Genomic DNA, 25,297 nt, shown 5'->3' on the forward strand with positions numbered 1-25,297 from the left:
TGATGAACATAAACATCAACATACAGAGGTAATAACTAAGGGTCAATGGTATTAACATTATGAAAAAGCTGTAGAACCTCAATACTCAAATTGCATTAAAATGGAGGAGAAGTGCATACATGGGAAGCATTCAACACCACAGTTTAGAAATGGATAAACTAAGTGTAAGCAGATGTCAGTAAACATGGGGTGTATTCATTAGTTGGATTCCATAGCAAAATGTTTTGTCTGTTCAGGGCTCCAGACTAACATTTTCCCAACTTCTTTAGTTGGTGGCACAAGCCCATGATTTAAGTCGTTCTGGATAAGAGCGTCTGCTAAATGACGTAAATGTAAAAATGTAAATGTAAATTTGGTGGCACCCAACAAAATAAGTTTGGGACGCGTCACACAACAGAATACATTTTAGTCATCATCATATAAAGTCATTATAAAATTATTCACAATAAATTGTTACATCTAACATGTCAAAATAGGGCTCCAGAATTTTCTGATTGTTTTGTTCAATAGAGATGAATTTGCCTTCCTCTTTTGTGCACTAATATTGTATATAGTCCTAATTCAATTGGTGCTTCTTCACTACCTGATGAAGTGTAAACTCAAAACACATTAGCTAGATCTCTAACTCTAAATATAACACCTACTGCTAGTAGGCAAAAAACTTTTTGTAACGGAATCTGACTAATGAATACACCCCTGGTTTGTGACCAGATTAATGTGTGTGTACAGCACATTATGTAAAGCAGTAGTGGAGTCTTACAGCAGCATGAGCTTGATGCACTGAGTGAGGTGTTCCCAGGAGTATCCGGTGAGCAGGTGGAGAACGGTGGACCAGCTTGGGGTGATTTGGAGACAGATGCGGGACGCCGCAATGCAGGCTGCTGCCACCTGGGACGGCCGGAAGCTCAGGAAGGCATGGTCTGAGACACACAAACACAGAAATCATCAGTCTCACTCATTTACTCAACAACGAATGGCCCCACCATTGAGACCAACTGTCTTGCCCATTAGACCACCCTCTGCAGTCACTTTATGGACTTCCATTCTTGGGCACTCCCAATCAGGGCTGTTGCGGTGACCGTATTGTGATGATCAATTGTGATGATCAATTTGAAGAAAGAAGTTCAACAACAGGTTTATACGCATAGGCCTATATATAAGGCCGAAAAAAATAACGATTGTGCCATTATACAATACATAGCCTACCGCATATTACACATGGCAGAAAAACATGAAACAAAACTGATTTAAAACTGATTTGTCTTTGGTACATAATTGGTCTAGCCTATACTACAAAATTAAACAAATTCTAGTAATCGCCTTTGAGTGTGGACAGTACACTACACTCCAAACTTTCTATCCACGAGTTTGGGAGAGAACATAGAGCCCTAGGTGATGCTGTTGGTTCATTGATTGTGCAGGGCGGCTTACAGTTATCCTACAATTATAGTGCATTTGTATTTGATTTTTAATAGCCTAGTAATAGGGCATTTTTTATATTTTATTATTAATAGGCTGATTAATAGGGCGGATTTCCTCGTCCTTCTCACCAGCCGTGATTTTGGGCAGCTCCATGGTAAGAAATGTGACCGTTCCTGGTGCAAAAACAATGTCCTATTCCGGAGCTCGAGTAAATTACATTACTACGCTGCTTCCGAATGTATTACGTCAGGACGTGGAAATCGATTCTATCGTAGTCCATGTGGGTTTTAATGACATTATGAAGGGCAGCTCTGAACAGTTGAAACTGGATTTTAAAGAGCTGATTGACTCTGCTAGACACTAACAAAAAAGCCATCATATCTGGCCCTGTGCCCTCTCTGAATCGTGGCATTGAACGCTTTATCTGAATTCTTGCTCTTCACAACTTGCTACATGATTATGGCAGCTCAATGGTTGTAATTTTTGTTGACAATTTCGATACCTTTTGGAAACAAAACACGTTTTATAAGGAGGATGGGATCCACCCAAATAATTTGGGTTCCTGGATCCTTTCACAGCATTATAAGGCTGCGTTGAGACAATGACTTATCAATGACCCATGCCCAGCTCAGCTAATCCCTACCATTGTGATGCAGAGTTGTCATAATGCTTCAGCAAATGTACATTACACCAGGGGTGTCGGTAGACACAATATAAGTAACCTAGTTTATGTCTCTCCAATGCCCTGAATGCCTCTGCTGATCCTACATCATTTGTATGCAGTAATCATGTGCCTAAGAACCATATTTATACTGTTAGCACTGAGCCAGTGTGCCCTAGGAGGAAGTCCACTGTGTGCAGCTCACCCTGCACTAACATAAAGAACATGAGCACATCTACTGCTGCTAAGCTTCCCAGTAAAGCAATAAAAACAAATAAGCATCCTAGAATAGCCCACATTAACATATGTAGCTTATGAAACAAGGTTCATGAAATCAGTCATTTGCTTGTAACAGATTAAATTAATATTCTGACTATCTCTGAAACTCACTTAGATAATACCTTTGATGATACAGTGGTAGCAATACAAGGTTATAACATTTACAGAAAATATAGAAATGCCAATGGTGGAGGTGTTGCTGTTTATATTCAGAACCACATTCCTGTGAAGATTAGAGAGGATCTCATGTTAAATACTGTTGAAGTAATATGGCTACAGGTTCATCTGCCTCGCCTAAAGCCCATTCTGGTGGGAAGCTGCTATAGACCACCAAGTGCTAACAGTCAGTATCTGGATAACATGTGTGAAATGCTTGATAATGTATATGATATCAATATGGAGGTATACCTTCTGGGTGATTTATATTTGTTGGTCCGTGGTGTGTAATGAGGAGCAAACATACACTGCACTTGACTCATTTATGAAATTGCTTATTCCAGTTACTAATAAGCATGCACCCATTAAGAAAATGACTGTAAAAACTGTTAAATCCCGGTGGATTGATGAGGAATTGAAAAATGGTATGGTTGAGAGGGATGAAGCAAAATAAATGGCAAATAAGTCTGGCTGCACAACGGATTGGCAAACGTATTGCAAATTGAGAAATCATGTGACTAAACTGAATAAAAATGAGAAGAAACTACACTATGAAACAAAGATAAATGACACAAAGAATGATAGTAAAAAGCTTTGGAGCACCTTAAATTACATTTTGGGAAAAAAGGCAAACTCAGCTCCATCATTCATTGAATCAGATGGCTCATTCATCACAAAACCATCTGAATTTGCCAACTACTTTAATGATTTTTTCATTGGCAAGATTAGCAAACTTAGGCATGACATGCCAGCAACAATTGCTGACACTACACATACAAGTATATCTGACCAAATTATGAAAGACAAGCATTGTAATTTTGAATTCCGTAAAGAGAGTGTGAAAGAGGTGAAAAAAGTATTGTTGTATATCAACAATGACAAGGGTCTAACAACTTGGATAGAAAATTACTGAGGATAATAGCGGATGATATTGCCACTCCTATTTGCCATATTTTCAATTTAAGCCTACTAGAATGTGTGTGCCCCCAGGCTTGGAGGGAAGCAAAAGTCATTCCACTACCTAAGAAGAGTAAAGCCCCCTTTACTGGCTCAAATAGCCAACCAATTAGCCTGTTACCAACACTTAGTAAACTATTAGGAAAAATGGTGTTTGACCAGATACAATGCTATTTTACAGTAAACAAATTGACAACAGACTTTCAGCATGCTTATAGAGAAGGACATTCAACAAACACAGCACTTACACAAATGACTGATGATTGGCTGAGAGAAATTGATGATCAAAAGATTGTGGGGGCTGTTTTGTTAGACTTCAGTGTGGCTTTTGACATTATCGATCATAGTCTGCTAATGGAAAAACGTATGTGTTATGGCTTTATGAACTGCCTTAATTTTGCTGGACCCCAGGAAGAGTGGGGATCCATAATAAATACAAATAAAAATACACATTACCTTTAGCTATATAGAATAGCTCACCACTGTACATTTCCATCTCCCTCTTCATTCCTCTCTCGAGCACGCAGAGGGGCTGTCAACCGTTTAATGAAGTATGTTTTGTTGTGAAAACTTATTACTATCGATGTTCCCAAACGGATTTCACTTGGTTTCCCAAATTAAGCTCTGGGTAGCTGCAGAAAAAGGGTTGGAGAGCCCATGGCATACAGAGTTTGGGCGAAATATCACCTGTCGCGCAGCGAGCGCATGCTCCTCAAACAGTGGTTGATGCATGGAGTGAAATAAGTGTTCTTATAAGCCCAGACATTTCTATAAACCCGTGTGAAAGCAGAGTTTTGATTAAATTGAGAATAGTCTAATTGGTGAAAATATGATCACTTAATGAGAGAACAGTGTGTGAAGCCTGAAGCAAGGAACAGAGCGCACATTTTTTTTTTGCGACTTTCTCAAATCATCAATAGCCTATAGTCTCATCATGCAGCCCATATACATGCATGTTTTGATTTCTAAGACATTCTAAGGGTTGTATCACTCATAACTAAAGTTGCCAAAGTTGCTAAATCTAGGGTATCGGACCTGTTTCAAATGATCACTTTTACGCTCAACATAGCCACTTCATATGCGCACTCGCTCCGGAATGGGAAAAATATCCTTTCTATTTTATTCAGCTAAGTTCAATCATATTCTTCTTACTATAAAATCATATAATATAAAATAATGGCACGGGACTTATAAGCATATCTTGTCAGCTAAGTGAACAAGCCTACAGCCTATGGCATGGAGCATAGCCAGATAAGATACAGTAGGCCAACTCTCATTGTCTTTTGCATGACAATAACCGTCTGACAACATTTCATGACCGCCACAGCCCTACTCCCAATCTCATCCTCACCTTGCAGTGAGACTTCCAGGAAGTAGTGTGTGTACTTGTCCATGAAGGCTTTGGTCTTGTTGAGGGAGGAGAGGGGCCAGCCATTGTGCAGGTCTCCCTCCTGTACAGCAGCATGGAGGTAGTAGTCTATGAAGTGGGCCGGCGTGGGCATGCACAGGTTCCAGCCAAACGTCTCTAAGAGGAGGAGCTCCATCTTGACCAGGTCCTTCTTGCTCAGGGACAGGTTCAGACTGCACATGAAGCCCAGAGAGTTTAGCTGCTCCAGCTTTGGTACACGATCCTCCTTCTCCTCAAACTTACCTAGAGGGGAGATGGTGTTACGGTGAGTGAAAATTGAACACATTTTGTAGATGGTGTGATTTTTTTTGTTGATAAGAGTGCTTATAGATGTATACTTCACAACTAATTATAAACTGGGTTTTTCGAGCCCTGAATGTTGATTAGCTGAAAGCCGTAGTACATCAGAACGTAAACCATGGGTATGACAAAACATGTATTTTTACTGCTCTAATTATGTTGGTATATTGTCAATATACACCGGCAAAGGGCTTTATCCAGGCACTCCACATTGTGTCGTACAGAAGAAAAGCCCTTAGCCATGGTATATTGGCCATATACCACATCCCCTCGAGCTTTATTGCTTAAATATTACACATTCTATTCACTATTCACAAACTATTCGTAAGTTTTGTATATGTGCAAACAAAATACATTCCTATATGGTCTATGGTGTGACCCTAGCGACAAATTAACCTTAAAGATATGCAATTAACAACTGAGGATTCTTATTCTCCCCCCCCCCCCACTCTTCCCTTTCACTGGGTGTGAAACTGGTCACAGCTAAATCCTCATGCATCTCACCCTGGAGTCAGATGCTCCAACAATGCAGGACCCCTGGCCCCTGACCTCTGGAGATCAGGCCTGGGCACTTGCGATGGCTGATCGCACGCTCCGTATTTCAAAGCCATATCAGATATCTTCATTGTAAAACAGTGTGCTTTGAGCTCAATAATAATAACTGAGAAATACAAATTATACCTACAGAAAGCTGAGACCCTCTTCTCTTTAATATGGAAAACGAGTTGCTTCCAAAGTCGTTTTTTCCCCACAATTGCATTTTGAAATGTTATACACAAGGGGGACACAAGGGGGAAGAGAGAGTGTGAGAGGCTCGCTCATTACATCAACCGGCCCCAGCAAAACAGGCCGGTAAAGCGGCAGGACAGACACCTTTATTACAGGAATCATTATGATAAACAATATATGCAATTAACAACTGAGGATTCTACTTCTTCTCCTTCCCGCCCCACTCTTCCCTTTCACTGGGTGTGAAACTGGTCACAGCTAAATCCTCATGTATCTCCCCCTGGAGTCAGATGCTCCAACAATGCAGGACCCCTGGCCCCTGACCTCTGGAGATCAGTCCTGGGCACACAGGCAGAGGCCCCCTCCTCAGATCAGTGGAGGGTGTGTGTATGTTTTCAAAGGGGTAAAATAATTACCCCACTTTTTCTTATTTAGTCATTAAACATTCCATTGTAATGCAAATATTTCAGCTCAGAAACATTAACTGAAAAGGCCCAACAGTACGTCCTTTCTTTCTTTATCTTTTTACAAGAGGGATCTTTCTAACGCTCTAACATTTGGAACATCTCAAACTTGGACTTTCACTGAAATCCACAATGAACACATACATTTCATAATTATCTGTGGGCGTATTAATTCCTTCGGATCATCAATAAACCTCAAGGGGATTTCTGTCTCGCTAATCGAAATATCAGGAATCTTACGGAGTATTTCAACATAAACTTTCCCCTCCAGTCCTCATGATCACATCCATTTGCAAAATGTATTCAGACAGAGCCAACATTTACAACATAATTCAAATACTATTGCATAAACTTGCATAATTATCTGCATGGAGCAATAGTAATGCTACAATGCAGCAACCTTTATTTGTAAATGCTACATTACTCGCTCAGTGAATGCAACTTCATGCTATCGGCATCCTCCTCTGACATGCTTTGTTTTGGTAAACACCAACCCTGAACTAGTTAGCATAAACTCTCTGCTTGCCTGGCCATCCTGGGAAATCCAACATGCAGATTTGACAGTTATTATCTCACCTGAGGGCCAGGGACCTGCTTCATCCCTACAGCCCTTCCTCTCTCAGGGAGGTGAAGGGGTAATCATTGTTTCAGAAAGCAGAAACATACCTGTACAATGTGACATCTCAAAACACAGATGGTACGATACAGAAGTGAATGTTGTCAGTTTGTCAGAATGCTGTCACTTTAGGCTTGCATGTCTGTTATTGTACTCCCGAGTGGCGCAGTGGTCTGTGCCACTAGAGATCCTGGTTCGAATCCAGGCTCTGTCGTAGCCGGCCGTGACCGGGAGACCCATGGGGCGGCGCACAATTGGCCCAGCGTCGTCCAGGGTAGGGGAGGGAATGGCCGGCAGGGATGTTGGTAGAGCATGGCGTTTGCAACGCCAGGGTTGTGGGTTCGTTTCCCACGGGGGGCCTGTATGAAAAAAATTATGTGTGCACTCACTAACTGTAAGTCGCTCTGGATAAGAGCGTCTGCTAAATGACTAAAATGTAAATGTTATTGTATTTCATTTTTTCTTCATTACCCACCCAAACTAATCCAAGTCTGCTAACTAAACTGTAAAGGTCTGAAAAGGGTTATTTATTTTATGTTCTACTTTATTTATTTTTGAATACCTTAAGACCTAAAAAATATGCTGCTAAGAGACTTCATGTGTAAGGCTGCTACTCACCGTTATGCTGCAACCCTGTAATGATAGTACGGGGCGGGGGGAATGGGGAGGGGACTGGGGGCTAGGGAAGGGGGGGGGGGTTCTCACTACACACAATGCCCCATAATGACAAAGTGAAAATATGTGTTTACAATGTTTTGCTAATTTAATGAAAATGGTATAAAGAAACATTTCATTTACATAAGTATTCACACCACTGAATTTCCTTTGGCAGTGATTACAGCTGTGAGTCTTTCTGTGTAAGTCTCTAAGACCTTTGCACACCTGGTTTGTACGTTATTTGCACATTATTATTTTTTTAATTCTTCAGGCTCTGTCAAATTGGTTGATGATCATTGCTAGACAGCCATTTTCAAGTCATGCCATAGATTTAAGATGGATTTAAGTCAAAACTGTAACTAGGCCACTCAGGAACATTCAATGTCGTCTTGGTAAGCAACTCCAGTGTATATTTGTACTTGTGTTTTAGGTTATTGTCCTGCTGAATTTGTGAATGTGTCTCCCAGTATCTGTTGGAAAGCAGACTGAACCAGGTTTTCCTCTAGGATTTAGCCTGTGCTTAGCTCTATTCTGTTTATTTTTATCCTAAAAAAAACTCCATAGTCCTTGCCGATGAAAAGCATACCCATAACATGATCTAGCCACCACCATGCTTGAAAATATGAAGAGTGGTACTCAGTGATGTGTTGTGTTGGATTTGCCCCAAACATAACGCTTCGTATTCAGGACATAAAGTTAATTTATTTGCCACACTTTCTTTGCAGCCTTACTTTAGTGCCTTATTGCAGACAGGATGCATGTTTTGGAAATGTTTTATTCTGTACAGGGTTCATTCTCTTCACTCTGTCATTTAGGTTAGTATTGTGGAGTTACTACAATGTTGTTGAGCCATTCTCAGTTTTCTCCTATCACAGCCATTCAACTCTGTAACTGTTTTAAAGTCACCATTGGCCTCATGGTGAAATCCCTGAGCGGTTTCCTTCCTCTCTGGCAACTGAGTTAGGAAGGACACCTGTATCTTTGTAGTGACTGGGTTTATTGATACACCATCCAAAGTGTAATTAATAACTTCACCATGCTCAAATGGATATTCAATGTCTGCTTTTTTATTTTTACCCATCTACCAATAGGTGCCCTTATTTGCGAGGCATTGGAAAATCTCCCTGGTCTTTGTGGTTTAATTGTTAGGCCTACTGCTGCTAGGTAGCTCTCTCTCTGCTCTTCCCCTCCCCTCTGTTTGTCCTTGATTGCAGGAGTGAAGTCTGGTGTGCGGGAGTCAGGGTTCCAGCTGCAGCTCATTCACCATAATCACCTCAGCCCTTTAAGACCCGGTCAAACTTGCCACTCATCGTCAGATCATAGTCAAGACAACCATGTTAGTCTCGCTGCCGACTCAACCTGTCTGTTTTCGCTCTTGTGTTTTTTGGACTGTTTATTTACTTTTTCTCCTGTGCCACAGATATTTGGAACCTGACTCCTGCCTCCGCTTCACTCCTGCCACCACCATCCTGCTCTCCACTATCGGACCTCTCCTTTGGACTCCCCACGGACACTAGGACATTACGGTACCACACCTGCCCTGACCTGGATCTGTACCCTCACTGTAACCTGGACTTGCTCTTCCCCATTTATTGGAAACCTGGACTATTGAACATTATAATAAACCTGTTAAAACTTCTCTGGCTTGGTGTACTTGTCTGCATTTGGGTTCTATCCAGTTAAATCATAACAGTATGATCTGACCAACATGAACCCAGCAGACAGTAGCTCGGATACCACCCCAGAGTGCACTCAAATTTGGACTGCCATAGACAATCAGGGCATTTTACTTGGCCGACATGATACCCTGTTTAAGACGATTGCTGAGGACAGTCAGGTGCTGCTTAATCAGGTTCAATTACTCACCAATCAAGTGTCTGCCCTTACTACCCCTTCAGCCCAGATCAGAGAGCCTTTTGTTCCTGCTCCAGAGCGCTATGACGGGAACATGGGAACCTGTGGCGAGTTTTTGACTCAATGCTCGTTAGTGTTTGAACAACAGCCCCTCACCTACGCCTCAGAAAGAGCCCGTATTGCCTACCTTATCAACTCTACTAGCGGTTCCGCTCGTGCCTGGGGATCCGCGGTCTGGGAGAGTCAGTCGGACATTTGCAACGTTTACGTGGCCTTCACCACGGAGATGAGGAAGGTTTTTGACCACCCCCGTACGAGGCAAGGAGGCTGCGAAACGGTTGTTTTCTCTTCGGCAGGGGGTTCGTAGTGTGGCGGAGATGGCAGTGGAGTTTCGGACTTTAGCAGCAGTGAGTGGTTGGAATGACGAGGCATTACAAGGAGTGTTCATCAATGCTTTGTCTGAGACTTTAAAGGATGAATTGGTGTCATATGATGAATCGCCTACGCTGGATAATCTTATTTCACTCACTATCAGGTTGGATAATCGGATTCGGGAGCGCCGCCGGGAGAGGAGTGTCTGTCATCAACAAACTCCTCCCTGCATCTTCCCTACGGAGAAAGCCGTGTCTTCCCGAGTCGATACGAGGAGCACTGAACCCGAAGCCATGGAGGTGGGTCGTGCACGGTTGTCCTCAGAGGAGCGTGCACGTCGTATTCAGGCTCGGGTCTGCCTGTATTGTGGAGAAGCTGGTCATTTCGTTCCTTCCTGCCCAGTTCGTCCGGGGAAAAGGCCCGGCTCATCATTAATGGGAGAAGTTTTGGTGAGCCGAGCAGCGGATTCTTCCTCTTCTCCCCGCATTCTGCTCCAGGCATCCCTCCAGTGGCAGTCTCAGAATTTCTCGGTTAGTGCGCTGATTGACTCTGGTGCCGGCGAAAGCTTTTGGATAGAGAGTGGGCTCAACAGATGGATTTGGAGACTGTTCCTATGGACTGTCCGCTGCAGGCTAAGGGTCTAAATGGACAATTGTTGACCCGTATTACCCATCAGACTGTTCCTGTGTGTCTTAGAGTGTCGGGAAATCATCAGGAGAACATTCAATTCCATATTATCGACTGCCCACAGACCCCCTGGTCCTTGGTATCCCCCTGGCTCATAAGACACAATCCACACATTGATTGGGTGACAGGTAGCATTGTTTCATGGAGCACTTTTTGTCATGTGAATTGTTTGTGTTCTGCTCAGACTCCTGCCAGTACTGTGCCTCAACCTCCACTGGAGTCCATGGATCTTTCTGCTGTTCCTGACGCGTATCATGACCTGGCATCCGTTTTCTGCAAACACAGAGCTACTTCTCTTCCTCCTCACCGGCCTTATGACTGCGCCATTGACCTCCAGCCAGGAGCCCCGCTCCCCAGCAGTCGCCTGTACAATCTCCCCGGCCGGAGACGGAGGCTATGGAGAACTACATTCGGGACTCCTTGGCGGCAGGTATTATGCGTCCTTCCTCGTCACCTGTAGGAGCAGGATTCTTTTTTGTTGCTAAGAAGGATAAGACCCTCAGACCCTGTATTGATTACCGTGGACTTAACAATATCACCATTAAGAACAAGTATTCTCTGCCTTTGATTAATTCTGCTTTTCCCCTCCTTCATGGTGCTACCATCTTTACGAAACTTGATCTACGAAATGCGTATCACCTGGTGCGCATTCGTAAAGGTGATGAATGGAAGACTGCCTTCAACACACCCTTGGGACATTTTGAGTATCTGGTCATGCCTTTTGGTTTGTCTAATGCCCCTGCTGTTTTTCAGGCACTCGTGAATGATGTCCTTCGGGACATGTTGAATCGTTTTGTTTTTGTCTATCTGGATGATATCCTGATTTTCTCAGAGTCCTCCCAGGAACATGAACTACATGTGCGCCAGGTGTTGCAAAGGTTGTTGGAGAACAAACTATTTGTGAAGATGGAGAAATGTGAATTTCATGTGTCTGAGACCTCTTTTGGGTTACATAATCGCTCAGGGGGAGTTGCGGATGGACCCAGCTAAGATCTCTGCAGTCACGGACTGGCCAGCCCCCTCCACCCGCAAACAACTTCAACGATTCCTGGGGTTTGCGAACTTCTACAGGAGGTTCATCAAGGACTACAGCCGCATTGCGGCACCACTCACCGCTCTCACCTCCATCTCACTACCGTTCGCTTGGAATGAAGGGGCCGAATCAGCGTTCGAAGAACTGAAACATCGCTTCGCCTCGGCTCCCATTCTGATGCAGCCGGACCCAGACCGCCAGTTTGTCGTGGAGGTGGATGCATCCGACACTGGGGTAGGTGCGGTTTTGTCACAACGTTTTCCTGAAGATAACAAACTGCATCCCTGTGCTTTTCTTTCACGGAAGCTTTCTCAGGCAGAGAGGAATTATGATGTTGGCAATCGTGAACTGCTCGCCGTTAAGCTGGCTCTCGAGGAGTGGCGGCATTGGTTGGAGGGGCGGAACAACCCTTCATCGTTTGGACGGATCACAAGAATCTGGCATACATCCAGTCAGCTAAGCAGCTCAATCCCCGTCAAGCCAGGTGGGCACTATTTTTTGGGAGATTCAATTTTTCTCTGTCTTACCGTCCTGGGTCACGCAACGTCAAGCCTGACGCCCTGTCTCGTGTTCATTCTGCTGTTGATACTGGTAGTAACCCTGAACCCATCTTGCCTCCTACCTGCAGTATTGCGGCCATTACATGTGACATCGAAGGGATTGTTAGACAGGCTCAACATCATCAAGCTGACCCTGGGAGCGGTCCTCCTAACCGGTTGTTTGTCCCTGAGTCTGTTCGCTCCCAGGTACTTCAGTGGGCTCACTCGTCTCCCCTTACCTGTCACCCTGGAGTTACTCGGACCCTTGACTTTGTGCGACGGAAGTTCTGGTGGCCCAGGATGGAGGCGGACACTCGAGCCTTCATTGCTGCTTGTACGGTCTGTGCACGAAATAAGAACTCCACCCAGGCCAGCGCTGGTCATCTACGACCTCTGCCAATACCCAGTCGGCCCTGGTCCCACATTGCTTTGGATTTTGTCACTGGACTTCCCCCTCGTCTGGAAAGACTGTCATTCTTACTGTGATTGATCGTTTTTCTAAGTTTGCTCATTTTTTGGCCCTACCTAAACTGCCCACTGCCAGAGAGACGGCTGATATTTTGGTTGAACATGTGTTCCGCTCTCATGGTCTGCCCACTGATATTGTCTCCGACAGGGGTCCCCAGTTTGTCTCCCAGGTATGGAAAGCTTTCTGTAAAGCTTTGGGCATCACATCCAGCCTGTCCTCTGGATATCACCCCCAGACCAACGGGCAAGCCGAGAGAGCGAACCAGGAGATGGAGACCGCTCTCCGCTGTGTCACAGGGTCTAACCCTGGGTCTTGGAGCTCCATGCTCCCCTGGGTGGAATATGCTCATAACACCTTGACTAACGCTTCCTCTGGTTTGTCTCCCTTTCTGTGTGCTCTGGGTTATCAACCTCCCCTGTTCCCTTCTCAAGAGAGGGAACTGGCGGTACCTCGGTGCAGTCCCACATGCGCCGCTGCTTCAAGGTCTGGAGGAAGGCCAGGGTAGCTCTGTCCCGAGCTTCGTCATACATGCAGAGGCAAGCCAACCGTCACCGGTCCCAGGCTCCCGGTTACTCTCCTGGTCAAGAGGTATGGCTTAAGTCACGTGATCTTCCATTGAAAGTAGAATCTAAGAAGATGGCGCCGTGTTTTATAGGACCGTTCAAGATACTGTCTATTGTTAACCCCTGCGCGGTTAAGCTACAGCTTCCTGCCTCCCTACGGGTTCATTCCACTTTTCATGTATCCCAGATCAAGCCTGTGTCTGTCAGCCCTCTGTGCCCGCCCTCTCGTCCCCCTCCTCCGCCCCGGATCGTGGGTGGGGGTCCTGTCTACACTGTCCGGCGACTTCTGGATGTTCGCCGCCGGGGTCGTGGTTTCCATTACCTGGTGGATTGGGAGGGTTATGGTCCTGAGGAACGTTCCTGGGTGCCCAGGAGCTTCATTGTGGATCCTGCTCTGGTCCGTGAATTTCACCGGTTACATCCCGATAAACCCTGTCGGCCGCCAGGTGGCGTCCGTAGAGGGGGGGGTACTGTTAGGCCTACTGCTGCTAGGTAGCTCTCTCTCTGCTCTTCCCCTCCCCTCTGTTTGTCCTTGATTGCAGGAGTGAAGTCTGGTGTGCGGGAGTCAGGGTTCCAGCTGCAGCTCATTCACCATAATCACCTCAGCCCTTTAAGACCCGGTCAAACTTGCCACTCATCGTCAGATCATAGTCAAGACAACCATGTTAGTCTCGCTGCCGACTCAACCTGTCTGTTTTCGCTCTTGTGTTTTTTGGACTGTTTATTTACTTTTTCTCCTGTGCCACAGATATTTGGAACCTGACTCCTGCCTCCGCTTCACTCCTGCCACCACCATCCTGCTCTCCACTATCGGACCTCTCCTTTGGACTCCCCACGGACACTAGGACATTACGGTACCACACCTGCCCTGACCTGGATCTGTACCCTCACTGTAACCTGGACTTGCTCTTCCCCATTTATTGGAAACCTGGACTATTGAACATTATAATAAACCTGTTAAAACTTCTCTGGCTTGGTGTACTTGTCTGCATTTGGGTTCTATCCAGTTAAATCATAACATTAATCTGTTTAAAATTCCCTGCTCGACTGAGGGACCTTACAGATAATTGTATGTGTGGGGTACAGAGATGAGGTAGTCATTCAAAAATCATGTTAAACATTATTATAAAACACAGAGTGAGTCCATGGAATTTATTATGTCAATCAATCAATCAATCAATTTTATTTTATATAGCCCTTCTTACATCAGCTAATATCTCGAAGTGCTGTACAGAAACCCAGCCTAAAACCCCAAACAGCTAGTAATGCAGGTGTAGAAGCACGGTGGCTAGGAAAAACTCCCTAGAAAGGCAAAAGCCTAGGAAGAAACCTAGAGAGGAACCAGGCTATGAGGGGTGGCCAGTCCTCTTCTGGCTGTGCCGGGTGGAGATTATAACAGAACCATGCCAAGATGTTCAAAAATGTTCATAAGTGACAAGCATGGTCAAATAATAATCAGGAATAAATCTCAGTTGGCTTTTCATAGCCGATCATTAAGAGTTGAAAACAGCAGGTCTGGGACAGGTAGGGGTTCCATAACCGCAGGCAGAACAGTTGAAACTGGAATAGCAGCAAGGCCAGGCGGACTGGGGACAGCAAGGAGTCACCACGGCCGGTAGTCCCGACGTATGGTCCTAGGGCTCAGGTCTCTCAGTTGGCTTTTCATAGCCGATCATTAAAGAGTTGAAAACAGCAGGTCTGGGACAGGTAGGGGTTTCGTAGCCGCAGGCAGAACAGTTGAAACTGGAATAGCAGCAAGGCCAGGCGGACTGGGGACAGCAAGGTGTCATCATGCCCGGTAGTCCTGACGTATGGTCCTAGGGCTCAGGTTCTCAGAGAGAAAGAGAGAACGAGAGAATTAGAGAGAGCATACTTAAATTCAGCAGCTAAGCCCTGGAGGAATACGCAGATTCAAAGAGGAGTCCGTAATTTGCTTTCTAATGGTCATGATCTTTTCCTCAAAGAAGTTCATGAATTTATCACTGCTGAAGTGAAAGCCATCCTCTCTTGGGGAATGCTGCTTTTTAGTTAGCTTTGCAACAGTATCAAAAAGAAATTTTGGATTGTTCTTATTTTCCTCAATTAAGTTGGAAAAGTAGGATGATCGAGCAGCAGTGAGGGCTCTTCGGTACTGCACGGTACTGTCTTTCCAAGCTAGTCGGAAGACTTCCAGTTTGGTGTGGCGCCATTTCCGTTCCAATTTCCTGGAAGCTTGCTTCAAAGCTCGGGTATTTTCTGTATACCAGGGAGCTAGTTTCTTATGACAAATGTTTTTCGTTTTTAGGGGTGCAACTGCATCTAGGGTATTGCGCAAGGTTAAATTGAGTTCCTCAGTTAAGTGGTTAACTGATTTTTGTCCTCTGACGTCCTTGGGTAGGCAGAAGGAGTCTGGAAGGGCATCAATGAATTTTTGTGTTGTTTGAGAATTTATAGCACGACTTTTGATGCTCCTTGGTTGGGGTCTGAGCAGATTATTTGTTGCGATTGCAAATGTAATAAAATGGTGGTCCGATAGTCCAGGATTTTGTGGAAAAACATTAAGATCTACAACATTTATTCCATGGGACAAAACTAGGTCCAGAGTATGACTGTGGCAGTGAGTAGGTCCAGAGACATGTTGGACAAAACCCACTGAGTCGATAATGGCTCCGAAAGACTTTTGGAGTGGGTCTGTGGACTTCTCCATGTGAATATTAAAATCACCAAAAATTAGAATATGATCTGCTATGACTACAAGGTCTGATAGGAATTCAGGAAACTCAGAGAGGAACGCTGTATATGGCCCAGGAGGCCTGTAAACAGTAGCTATAAAAAGTGATTGAGTAGGCTGCATAGATTTCATGACTAGAAGCTCAAAAGATGAAAACGCCATTTTTTTTTGTAAATTGAAATTTGCTATCGTAAATGTTAGCAACACCTCCGCCTTTGCGGGATGCACGGGAATATGGTCACTAGTGTAACCAGGAGGTGAGGCCTCATTTAACACAGCAAATTCATCAGGCTTAAGCCATGTTTCAGTCAGGCCAATCACATCGAGATTATGATCAGTGATTAGTTCATTGACTATGACTGCCTTTGAAGTGAGGGATCTAACATTAAGTAACCCTATTTTGAGATGTGAGGTATCACGATCTCTTTCAATAATGGCAGGAATGGAGGAGGTCTTTATCCTAATAAGATTGCTAGGGTGAACACCGCCATGTTTAGTTTTGCCCAACCTAGGTCGAGGCACAGACACAGTCTCAATGGGTATGGCTGAGCTGACTACACTGACTGTGCTATTGGCAGACTCCACTAAGCTGGCAGGTTGGCTAACAGCCTGCTGCCTGGCCTGCACCCTATTTCACTGTGGGGCTAGAGGAGTTAGAGCCCTATCTATGTTGGTAGATAAGAGGAGAGCACCCCTCCAGCTAGGATGGAGTCCGTCACTCCTCAGCAGGTCAGGCTTGGTCCTGTTTGTGGGTGAGTCCCAGAAAGAGGGCCAATTATCCACAAATGTTATCTTTTGGGAGGGGCAGAAAACAGTTTTCAACCAGCGATTAAGTGCTGAGACTCTGCTGTAGAGCTCGTCACTTCCCCTAACTGGGAGGGGGCCAGAGACAATTACTCGATGCCGACACATCTTTCTAGCTGATTTACAAGCTGAAGCTATGTTGCACTTGGTGACCTCTGACTGTTTCATCCTAACATCGTTGGTGCCGACGTGGATAACAATATCTCTATACTCTCTACACTCGCCAGTTTTAGCTTTAGCCAGCACCATCTTTAGATTAGCCTTAACGTCGGTAGCCCTGCCCCCTGGTAAACAGTGTATGATCGCTGGGTGATTCGTTTTAAGTCTAATACTGCGGGTAATGGAGTCGCCAATGACTAGGGTTTTCAATTTGTCAGAGCTAATGGTGGGAGCCTTCGGCGTCTCAGACCCCGTAACGGGAGGAGTAGAGACTAGAGAAGACTCAGACTCAGACTCCGACTCGCTACATAATGGGGAAAACCGGTTGAAGGTTTCTGTCGGCTGAATGAGCGACACCGGTTGAGCATTCCAACAGTATTTCCCTCCAGAAGCCATGAGAAAGTTGTCCGGCTGCGGGGACTGTGCGGGGGGATTTATACTAACGTTACTGTCTGTACTTACTGGTGGCACAGACGCTGTTTCTTCCTTTCCTACACTGAGATTACCCTTGCCTAACGATTGCGTCTGAAGCTGGGCTTGTAGCACAGCTATTTTCGCCGTAAGGCGATCGTTCTCCTGTATATTATGAGTACAGCGACTGCAATTAGAAGACATCATGTTAATGTTACTACTTAGCTTCGGCTGTTGAAGATGTTGATGAACCATGTCCAGATAAAGCGTCCGGAGTGAAAAAGTTGAATAAGGGAAAAAAGTTGCGATGGAAAAAGGAAAATAACGTAAAGTTGGCAGCTAAAACGCACAGGAAAATGACTCTTCTGTCTCGGGATAAACGTCCGGGGTGAAAAAGTTTAACGAAAAAAGATGAGTGAGGACAAAACTAAAAAGTTGGTAAATTTGTTGAACACAAAGATTGATTAAACGTTTATTAAAAGTAAAACGTGAATAGTTTGGCAGGTAGCCAAGTAGCAACTAACAGCACAGCAGTACGGAGACAATGCGGAAGCGAGACGGAAGTCACGACTTTATTCATATAATGAGTAATCCAGGAATGTCACGAGTTAAGTGACGAGAAAACTCGAGAAAACAGCAACTCTATAGATCGCAATGACACTCTAAGCAGTACAGTATTATACAATATTATGTGACTTGTTAAGCACATTTTCCCTCATTAACTTATTTAGGCTTGCCATAACAAAGGGGTTGAATACTTATTGACTCAAGACATTTCAGCTTTTCATTTTAATTAATTTGTTATGTATTTAACAATAATTCAGGCTGTAACACAGCAAAATGTGGAAAAAGTCAAGGGGTGTGAATACTTTCTGAAACATTCCTTTCTGAAAAACAATTGCAACGCTAGCTATTCTCTTGGAATTTGAAAGGCAGACATTGTCCTATTAAACATTCCAGCTGTCTTGATATCCTAGCAAGAAACCATCCTGTTATAGCAATGCCCGATAAACACATCTGCTCCATAAGGATGTACATAGAATGCAGAACCCTTTATACAAACTGCCTTATTTTTCATCAGCCCCAAACAAAACTAAAAGGTGAACTCATAATGATACATAATAAACTCAAAATCACCAACTTTGGTGAAGGCGAAGACCAAGAAGGCAGAATCACTTTCCTTAAATGTATCGATAATGGAAGAAAAGATGCCTTTATTAATGTGTACGCTCCAAATTCATCTGATCCTACTTTTTTGATTCTCTGAACAGCATATTGTTAGAATTAACTGAACTCCATCTGGTTATTGGGACAGACATGAATGCCATTTTGGACATGCAAGACAAATCTAACAAGACCAACAACAAACCACACGCAACCAAGGCTCTCCAGCATATAGACTACTTTCTGATTACAAGCTCATTGATGCCTGGCGAGCACATAATCCGAAAGCAAGAGAGTACACTTTCTACTCAAACAGGCATAAAAAATTATCCAGAATGATTTTATGCTATTATCTACACCTCTACTTTCTTTAATCAAGAAAATAGAAATTCGATATATGAGCTTGTCTGACCACCACGCTTACTACTGCCAACTTCAAATCTTAGAATCTACTAAATGAGCCACAAGATGGTGTTTCAACGTTTCATTACTACAAAATCCTACATTCTGTGATCAATTTGAAATGTACCTAAATTAATTAACAATGATCAATAAACTTGATTCTATGGGATGCCACCAAAGGTTTTATAAAAGTAACGCAACTGCATTTGCATCTGGGTTGAATAAATCACAATTAAAGAAGATGTCAGAATTGGAAATGTTGTTAACTGCATTTGAGTGTTCTCAACAAACACTTTTCAGACCAGGTAGCTATTACCCTTGCCAAAGTCAAGACAGAACTTAATTTATTGACAGAGAGCAGAATTTGCCATCCATCGAGTTAGATCGTCTTTGTCATTTACTGGCCAACAAGCCAGTAATGATCAATTAGCTGATTTAGCTATTGAATCTGAAAGAGGGGAGTTACTATCAGAACCCAAATTAATCAGATTCTCCTTCTATAAAGAACTGTACACCTCTGATAGTAAATCAACACCAAACCAGACTAAATCCTTTCTAAAATAATTAAGAACTTCTCTTCTCTCAACAGAAGAAGCCACCTCGCTGGGAGCCCAAATCTCTCTCAATGAACACAAAAGGGCATTGGATAGCATAAATAAAGGTACATCACCTGGATGGGATGGTATTCCTCCTATTTAAACATTTGGAATCAATGAAGTGCACTATTGCTCAAAATGATTAACACAGCCATTCACAAAGGTTAATTTGGGAGAGAGATGAATACAGCACTAATTTCGCTTTAATAAAAAAAGGTAAGGATGCCACCCAGTGTTGTCACTATCGCCCCCTTTAACACCAATTTCCCTCAAATCTACTGATCACTTCATCTCATTATACGCAGATGATATTTTACTTTATCTAGACAATGTATCTCAATCGCATTAAAGATCATAGATAAATTCAGCTTAATCTCAAGTTATAAAATGAATCTACCCAAATCAGCCCTACTGCCTCTTAAGACATTGATGGAGGACTCCATCTCTGCTTATGGAATCCCAATTGTTTCCCATTTTAAATACTTTGGACTAGATATATTTCCTCCCTTAGATAAAACCATTGGCAGAAACTTTAACAGAACGCTCAAATCAATTAAATCCGACCTCAGATGGAATAATATCCCAATCAGATTATGTGAGTAGAGTTGAGCTGTTGGAAATTCCGCTCATCAAGCTGTGGGCCGGCGCTCCACGTCCTTTTCAACCGCTCCGCGCTCACAGGAAAACAAAATGCCACTACAAATTCGCTCCATTCATTAAAATCACAATTTAACAAACAACCATCTATTTTTGTGACTACCTGGACCTACCATTTGGTTTTGAAGTATTGAAACCAAACATTTACATTTACGTCATTTCGCAGACGCTCTTATCCAGAGCGACTTACAGTTAGTGAGTGCAAACATTATTATTATTATTATTGTTTTGTTTTTTCATACTGGCCCCCGTGGGAATCGAACCCACAACCCTGGCGTTTGCAAACGCCATGCTCTACCAACTGAGCAACAAACCATATGATTTGAAAGAAAAGTATTTTAATAAACATGAAAAGGTGAATGTAAGAAGCGCTCATCATTTCAAATAGGCTACATGTCATATTAAACAGCATATAAACACTCTAAATAGGTCAGGAGACAGACAGGGAGCCTACAAAGGAACGGAAATTAATTATTTAGGCTATTTATTTAAATTATTTCAAGGCTATAGCCTACAAAGAAATACATTGTGAAGCATTTGCGTGTGACACACTAGGCTGGTAGGGAGTCAGGGACATTAAGCGCTCAGCATTTAAACAACATTTTGTTGTATTAAATCATTATAGTCTATAAATTGTGCATATAGGCTGTGATTAACAAAAAAATTGCCTTATTAGGCTCAGTGCCTTTTAATTCATTTTTAGAAACACCAGTTTGGCCAGAGTCTGTGGGTTCAGGCTCATTCAATGGTGTCTGGAGAGCAGGCCAGCAGCGGAGAATATCCTCTCCGTGCTTGCAGAGCCACTGGGGATGCTAAACACCCTTTGGCCACTCTTGCCAGGCTGGGCAGGGATGCAGAGTTTTTTAGGCAAAATAACCCAATCAAAACGGAAAGCTCCTTGAAAGTTGGAATATGGCAAGCCTAGATAATATAGATAATAGAACAAAAATTAAGGAAACTTTTAAGAGATCAGATTTTTTGTTTATAAATACTTTGCTACAATGACACACTTAATTAGCTACCCACCTCGTTAATTTATTTTAGCATGTGCACATAGTATGTACACTATCATGCTTTCGGGATATGCGTCTTTTCAGATTCCACAATGATTATTTAGTTGTGGACACTACATCACCACACTCCCTCTCTTGCTCTTGGTCCTCATCGTTGTAAGTCACCTTGATTTTGCACCTGTGTGTAAAGCGAGGGGCTATAGCAGCACACAAGTAGACTACAAATGCATGCTGGGCCCAGCATGCCCTGAGCTCGTGAACTGAGCGCTACTGGAGCAAAATTGGAGCGGGCAAGAAGGCCGACACTCCAGCCTTTGGGAATCTCGCACCACGCTCCAGTCAAATTGGGCACGCTCCGCTACTCGCTCCCCTCCAGCTCCACTCACATACTCTGATCCCAGTTGCTTTAACCGGCAGAATATCTATTGTCAAAATTAATATATTGCTAAGGCTGAATTTCTGTAGTTCAATGCTTCCCATGGCTCCCATTTCTGGCTTTTGGGATAAAATTCATAGTGCGGTTTCAAAATGTATGCGTTAAGGTAAACGATCCCGGAGAAAATTAACAAACTTACAAAGAGGGAAAGACGTAGGAAGACTATCCATACTAAGCTTTAAATTGTATTTCCAGGCATTTCACCCCTTCCTAAATTGGTTTAGACATGATTATTCTGCCCCTGGCAGAGTACAGAGAGAAATATGGTGTCTCCTATTACCCTGAAAGAGGTGGTATTCACTGATATATCCCTTAAACAATGTAAACTGTGCTTTGGTCCTATTATTGCTCACGCAATTTCTATTTGGACTTGGAATCAAAATTGCATGCCCATACTCCAATATTTCACAATAATGCCTTGTGATCTGGAGGTCGACATTTTGCACACCCCCCAATGGTCCAAATGTGGAATCCGTATACTTGCCGATATCATGGACAGTAATGGTTTGAGAACATTCCAAGATTTGAAAGATACATACACATTACCAAGCAACTCCTTTTTCGATATTTACAACTTAGGTCAGCTAACCCAACTCCTCAGGACCTGAAGTAAGGATATGCATATTCTTGGTACTATTTGAATGGAAACACTGAAGTTTGTGGAGATATGAAATTAATGTAGGAGAACATAACACAATAGATCTGGTAAAAGATAAAACAAACATTTTCTATTTTTATTTTATATAATCTTTGACATGAAAAAGAAAAGCATCAAACACACTCCATGGCACAAAAACAGGCGCACTGGAAAATACAAGGCACACGGGAAAATACTCCCGTCGATACAAAATACACGAACTCCACCAAGCTTCACTAACCTCCACAATAAACAATCACCCACACAGACAAAGAAGCAGAGGGAACACTTATACAATGACTAATGAGGGAATAAGGACCAGGTGTGTGTGATTGAAGACAAGACAAATGGAGTGATGATAAATGGATTGGCAGTAGCTAGTAAGCCGGTGACACCGAACGCCGAAACCTGCCCGAACAAGGAGGGGAGGCAGCCTCGTCAGAAGTCGTGACAGTAACCCCCCTTGCCGCGCGCCGACCCCAGCTTCGGGGACGGCCGGAGGACGCGGAGCACGGCGAGCCGGATGGCGACGGTGGATATCCCATAACATGGAGGGATCGAGGATATCCCTCACCGGGACCCAGCACTGTTCCTCCGGACCATACCCCTCCCACTCCACGAGGTACTGAAGGCCCCCCACCCGACGCCTCGAATCCAGGATGGAACGGAGAGAGTACGCCGGGGCCCCCTCGATGTCCAGAGGAGGTGGAGGGACCTCCCGCACCTCAGACTCCTGGAGCGGACCAGCTACCACCGGCCTGAGGAGAGACACATGAAACGAGGGGTTAATACGGTAATCAGGGGGAAGTAATAACCTATAAGTGACCTTGTTTACTCTCCTCAGGACTTTGAACGGCCCCACAAACTGTGGGCTCAGCTTCCGGCAGGGTAGGCGGAGGGGCAGATTCCGGGTCGAGAGCCAGACCCGATCCCCCGGTACAAAGACGGGGGCCTCACTGCGGTGGTGGTCAGCGTTGGCCTTCTGACGACGCACGGCGTGTTGGAGGTGAACGTGGGCAGCATCCCACGTATCCTCCGCGCGCCGAAACCAGTCATCCACCGCAGGAGCCTCGGTCTGGCTCTGGTGCCACGGTGCCAGAACCGGTTGGTAACCTAGAATACACTGGAAAGGCATTAGGTTAGTGGAGGAGTGGCGGAGAGAGTTCTGGGCATATTCTGCCCATGGCAAGAACACCGACCACTCCCCCGGGCCGGTCCTGGCAGTAGGACCGCAGGAACCTACCCACGTCCTGATTTACTTGTTCCACCTGCCCATTACTCTCAGGGTGGAACCCAGAGGTCAGGCTGACCGAGACCCTCAGACGTTCCATGAACGCCTACCAGACCTGGGGACCTCGGTCAGACACTATATCCTCTGGTACCCCATAGTGCCGGAAGATTTGTGTAAACAGGGCCTCCGCAGTTTGCAGTGCCGTGAAGGAGACCGGGCAGAGGAAGGAGGCGGCAGGCTTTAGAAAAGCGGTCCACAACGACCAGGATGGTGGTGTTACCTTGAGAGAGGGGAAGATCAGTTAGAAAATCAACACTTAGGTGAGACCATGGTCGTTGTGGAACTGGTAAAGGTTGTAACTTACCAGCTGGGAGGTGCCTAGGTGCCTTACTCTGGACGCACACTGAGCAGGAGGAGACATACATCCTCACATCCTCAGCCAAGGTAGGCCACCAGTATTTTCTGGTCAGGCAGCACACTGTACGGCCGATACCTGGGTGACCAGAGGAGGGTGACGTGTGTGCCCAGTAGATCAGACGATCACGGATAAGAGCAGGCACATACTGTAGCCCATCTGGACACTGAGGTGGAGAGGGATCCGTGCATAATGCCTGCTCTATATCCGCGTCCATACTACCGGCGCCACAATTCAGGAGGCCGGCAGTATGGGAGTGTTGTCGCTGGGCCTCTCCTCTGTGTCATACAGCCGGGACAGTGCGTCTGCCTTCAAGTTCTTCGTACCCAGGATGTATGATAGAGTGAAGTCAAACCGGGTGAAGAATAGGGCCCACCTGGCCTGGCGAGGATTCAGTCTCCTCGCTGCCCGGATGTACTCCAGGTTACGGTGGTCCGTCCAGACGAGGAAAGGGTGTTTTGCCCCCTCGAGCCAATGCCTCCACACGGTCAAGGCTCGGACAACAGCCAACAGCTCCCGATCACCAACGGCGTAGTTCTGCTCCGCCGGGCTGAGCTTCTTCGAGAAGAACGCACAGGGGCGGAGCTTGGGTGGCGTACCCGAGCATTGAGACAGGACAGCTCCTATCCCAACCTCGGACGCATCCACCTCCACTACGAACGGTAGTGATGAATCGGGGTGGGCCAGTACTGGGGCTGAGGTGAACAGACCCCTCAGTTTGCTGAAGGCCAGATCAGCCTTCAACAGGGAGGTAATGGGAGCTGCGACCTTGCCAAAGCCCCGGATAAACCTCCGATAGTAGTTGGCAAAGCCAAGGAAGCACTGCACCTCCTTAACCGTGGTTGGAGTCGGCCAATTACGCACGGCTGAAATGCGATCTCCCTCCATCTCCACACCTGAGGTGGAAATGCAGTATCCAAGGAAGGAGACGGACTGCTGGAAAAACATACACTTCTCTGCCTTAGCATAAAGGTCATTTTCCAACAGTCGGGCCAGCACCTTGCGAACCAGGGACACATGCTTTGCGCGTGTAGCGGAATACACCAGGATGTCATCGATGTAGACCACTACACCGCGACCAAGCATGTCCCGAAACACCTCGTTCACAAAGGACTGGAAAACTGAGGGAGCATTCATCAAACCATAGGGCATCACCAGGTATTCATAATGCCCCGTTGTTGTGCTGAATGCTGTCTTCCACTCATCTCCCTCTCGGATACGCACCAGGTTGTACACACTCCTGAGATCTAATTTGGTGAAGAATCGTGCCCCATGCATTGATTCAATCACTGAAGGAATGAGGGGGAGAGGATAACTAAATCTTATCGTCTCCCTGTTCAGTGGTCGATAATCAATGCACGGGCGCAGACCTCCGTCCTTCTTCAGGTATTCAGAGGGAATGTGCACGGTGGAGGTACTGTCTAGACTTTCCACCGTGGTTGCACCAACGGAAACACCTAGACACCTACCCTGACATTCTCGCGACCACCCCGTGA

At 44.9% G+C, this 25,297-nt stretch overlaps 1 protein-coding gene across 1 annotated transcript in view; it reads right to left on the reverse strand.

Moving 5' to 3' along the window:
• Positions 1-25,297, reverse strand: part of LOC121574249 (cyclin-J-like) — a 44,815-nt gene that overhangs the window by 1,855 nt on the left and 17,663 nt on the right. The window contains exons 4-5 of the mRNA XM_041886875.1: positions 4,827-5,126; positions 761-920 (exon numbers count right to left, since the gene is read on the reverse strand). Coding sequence (XP_041742809.1) covers positions 761-920; positions 4,827-5,126 — 460 coding nt within the window. The remainder of the gene's footprint in view (positions 1-760; positions 921-4,826; positions 5,127-25,297) is intronic.

This window comes from Coregonus clupeaformis, chromosome 9 (assembly GCF_020615455.1).
Source record: "Coregonus clupeaformis isolate EN_2021a chromosome 9, ASM2061545v1, whole genome shotgun sequence".
NCBI classification, from domain to species: domain Eukaryota; kingdom Metazoa; phylum Chordata; class Actinopteri; order Salmoniformes; family Salmonidae; genus Coregonus; species Coregonus clupeaformis.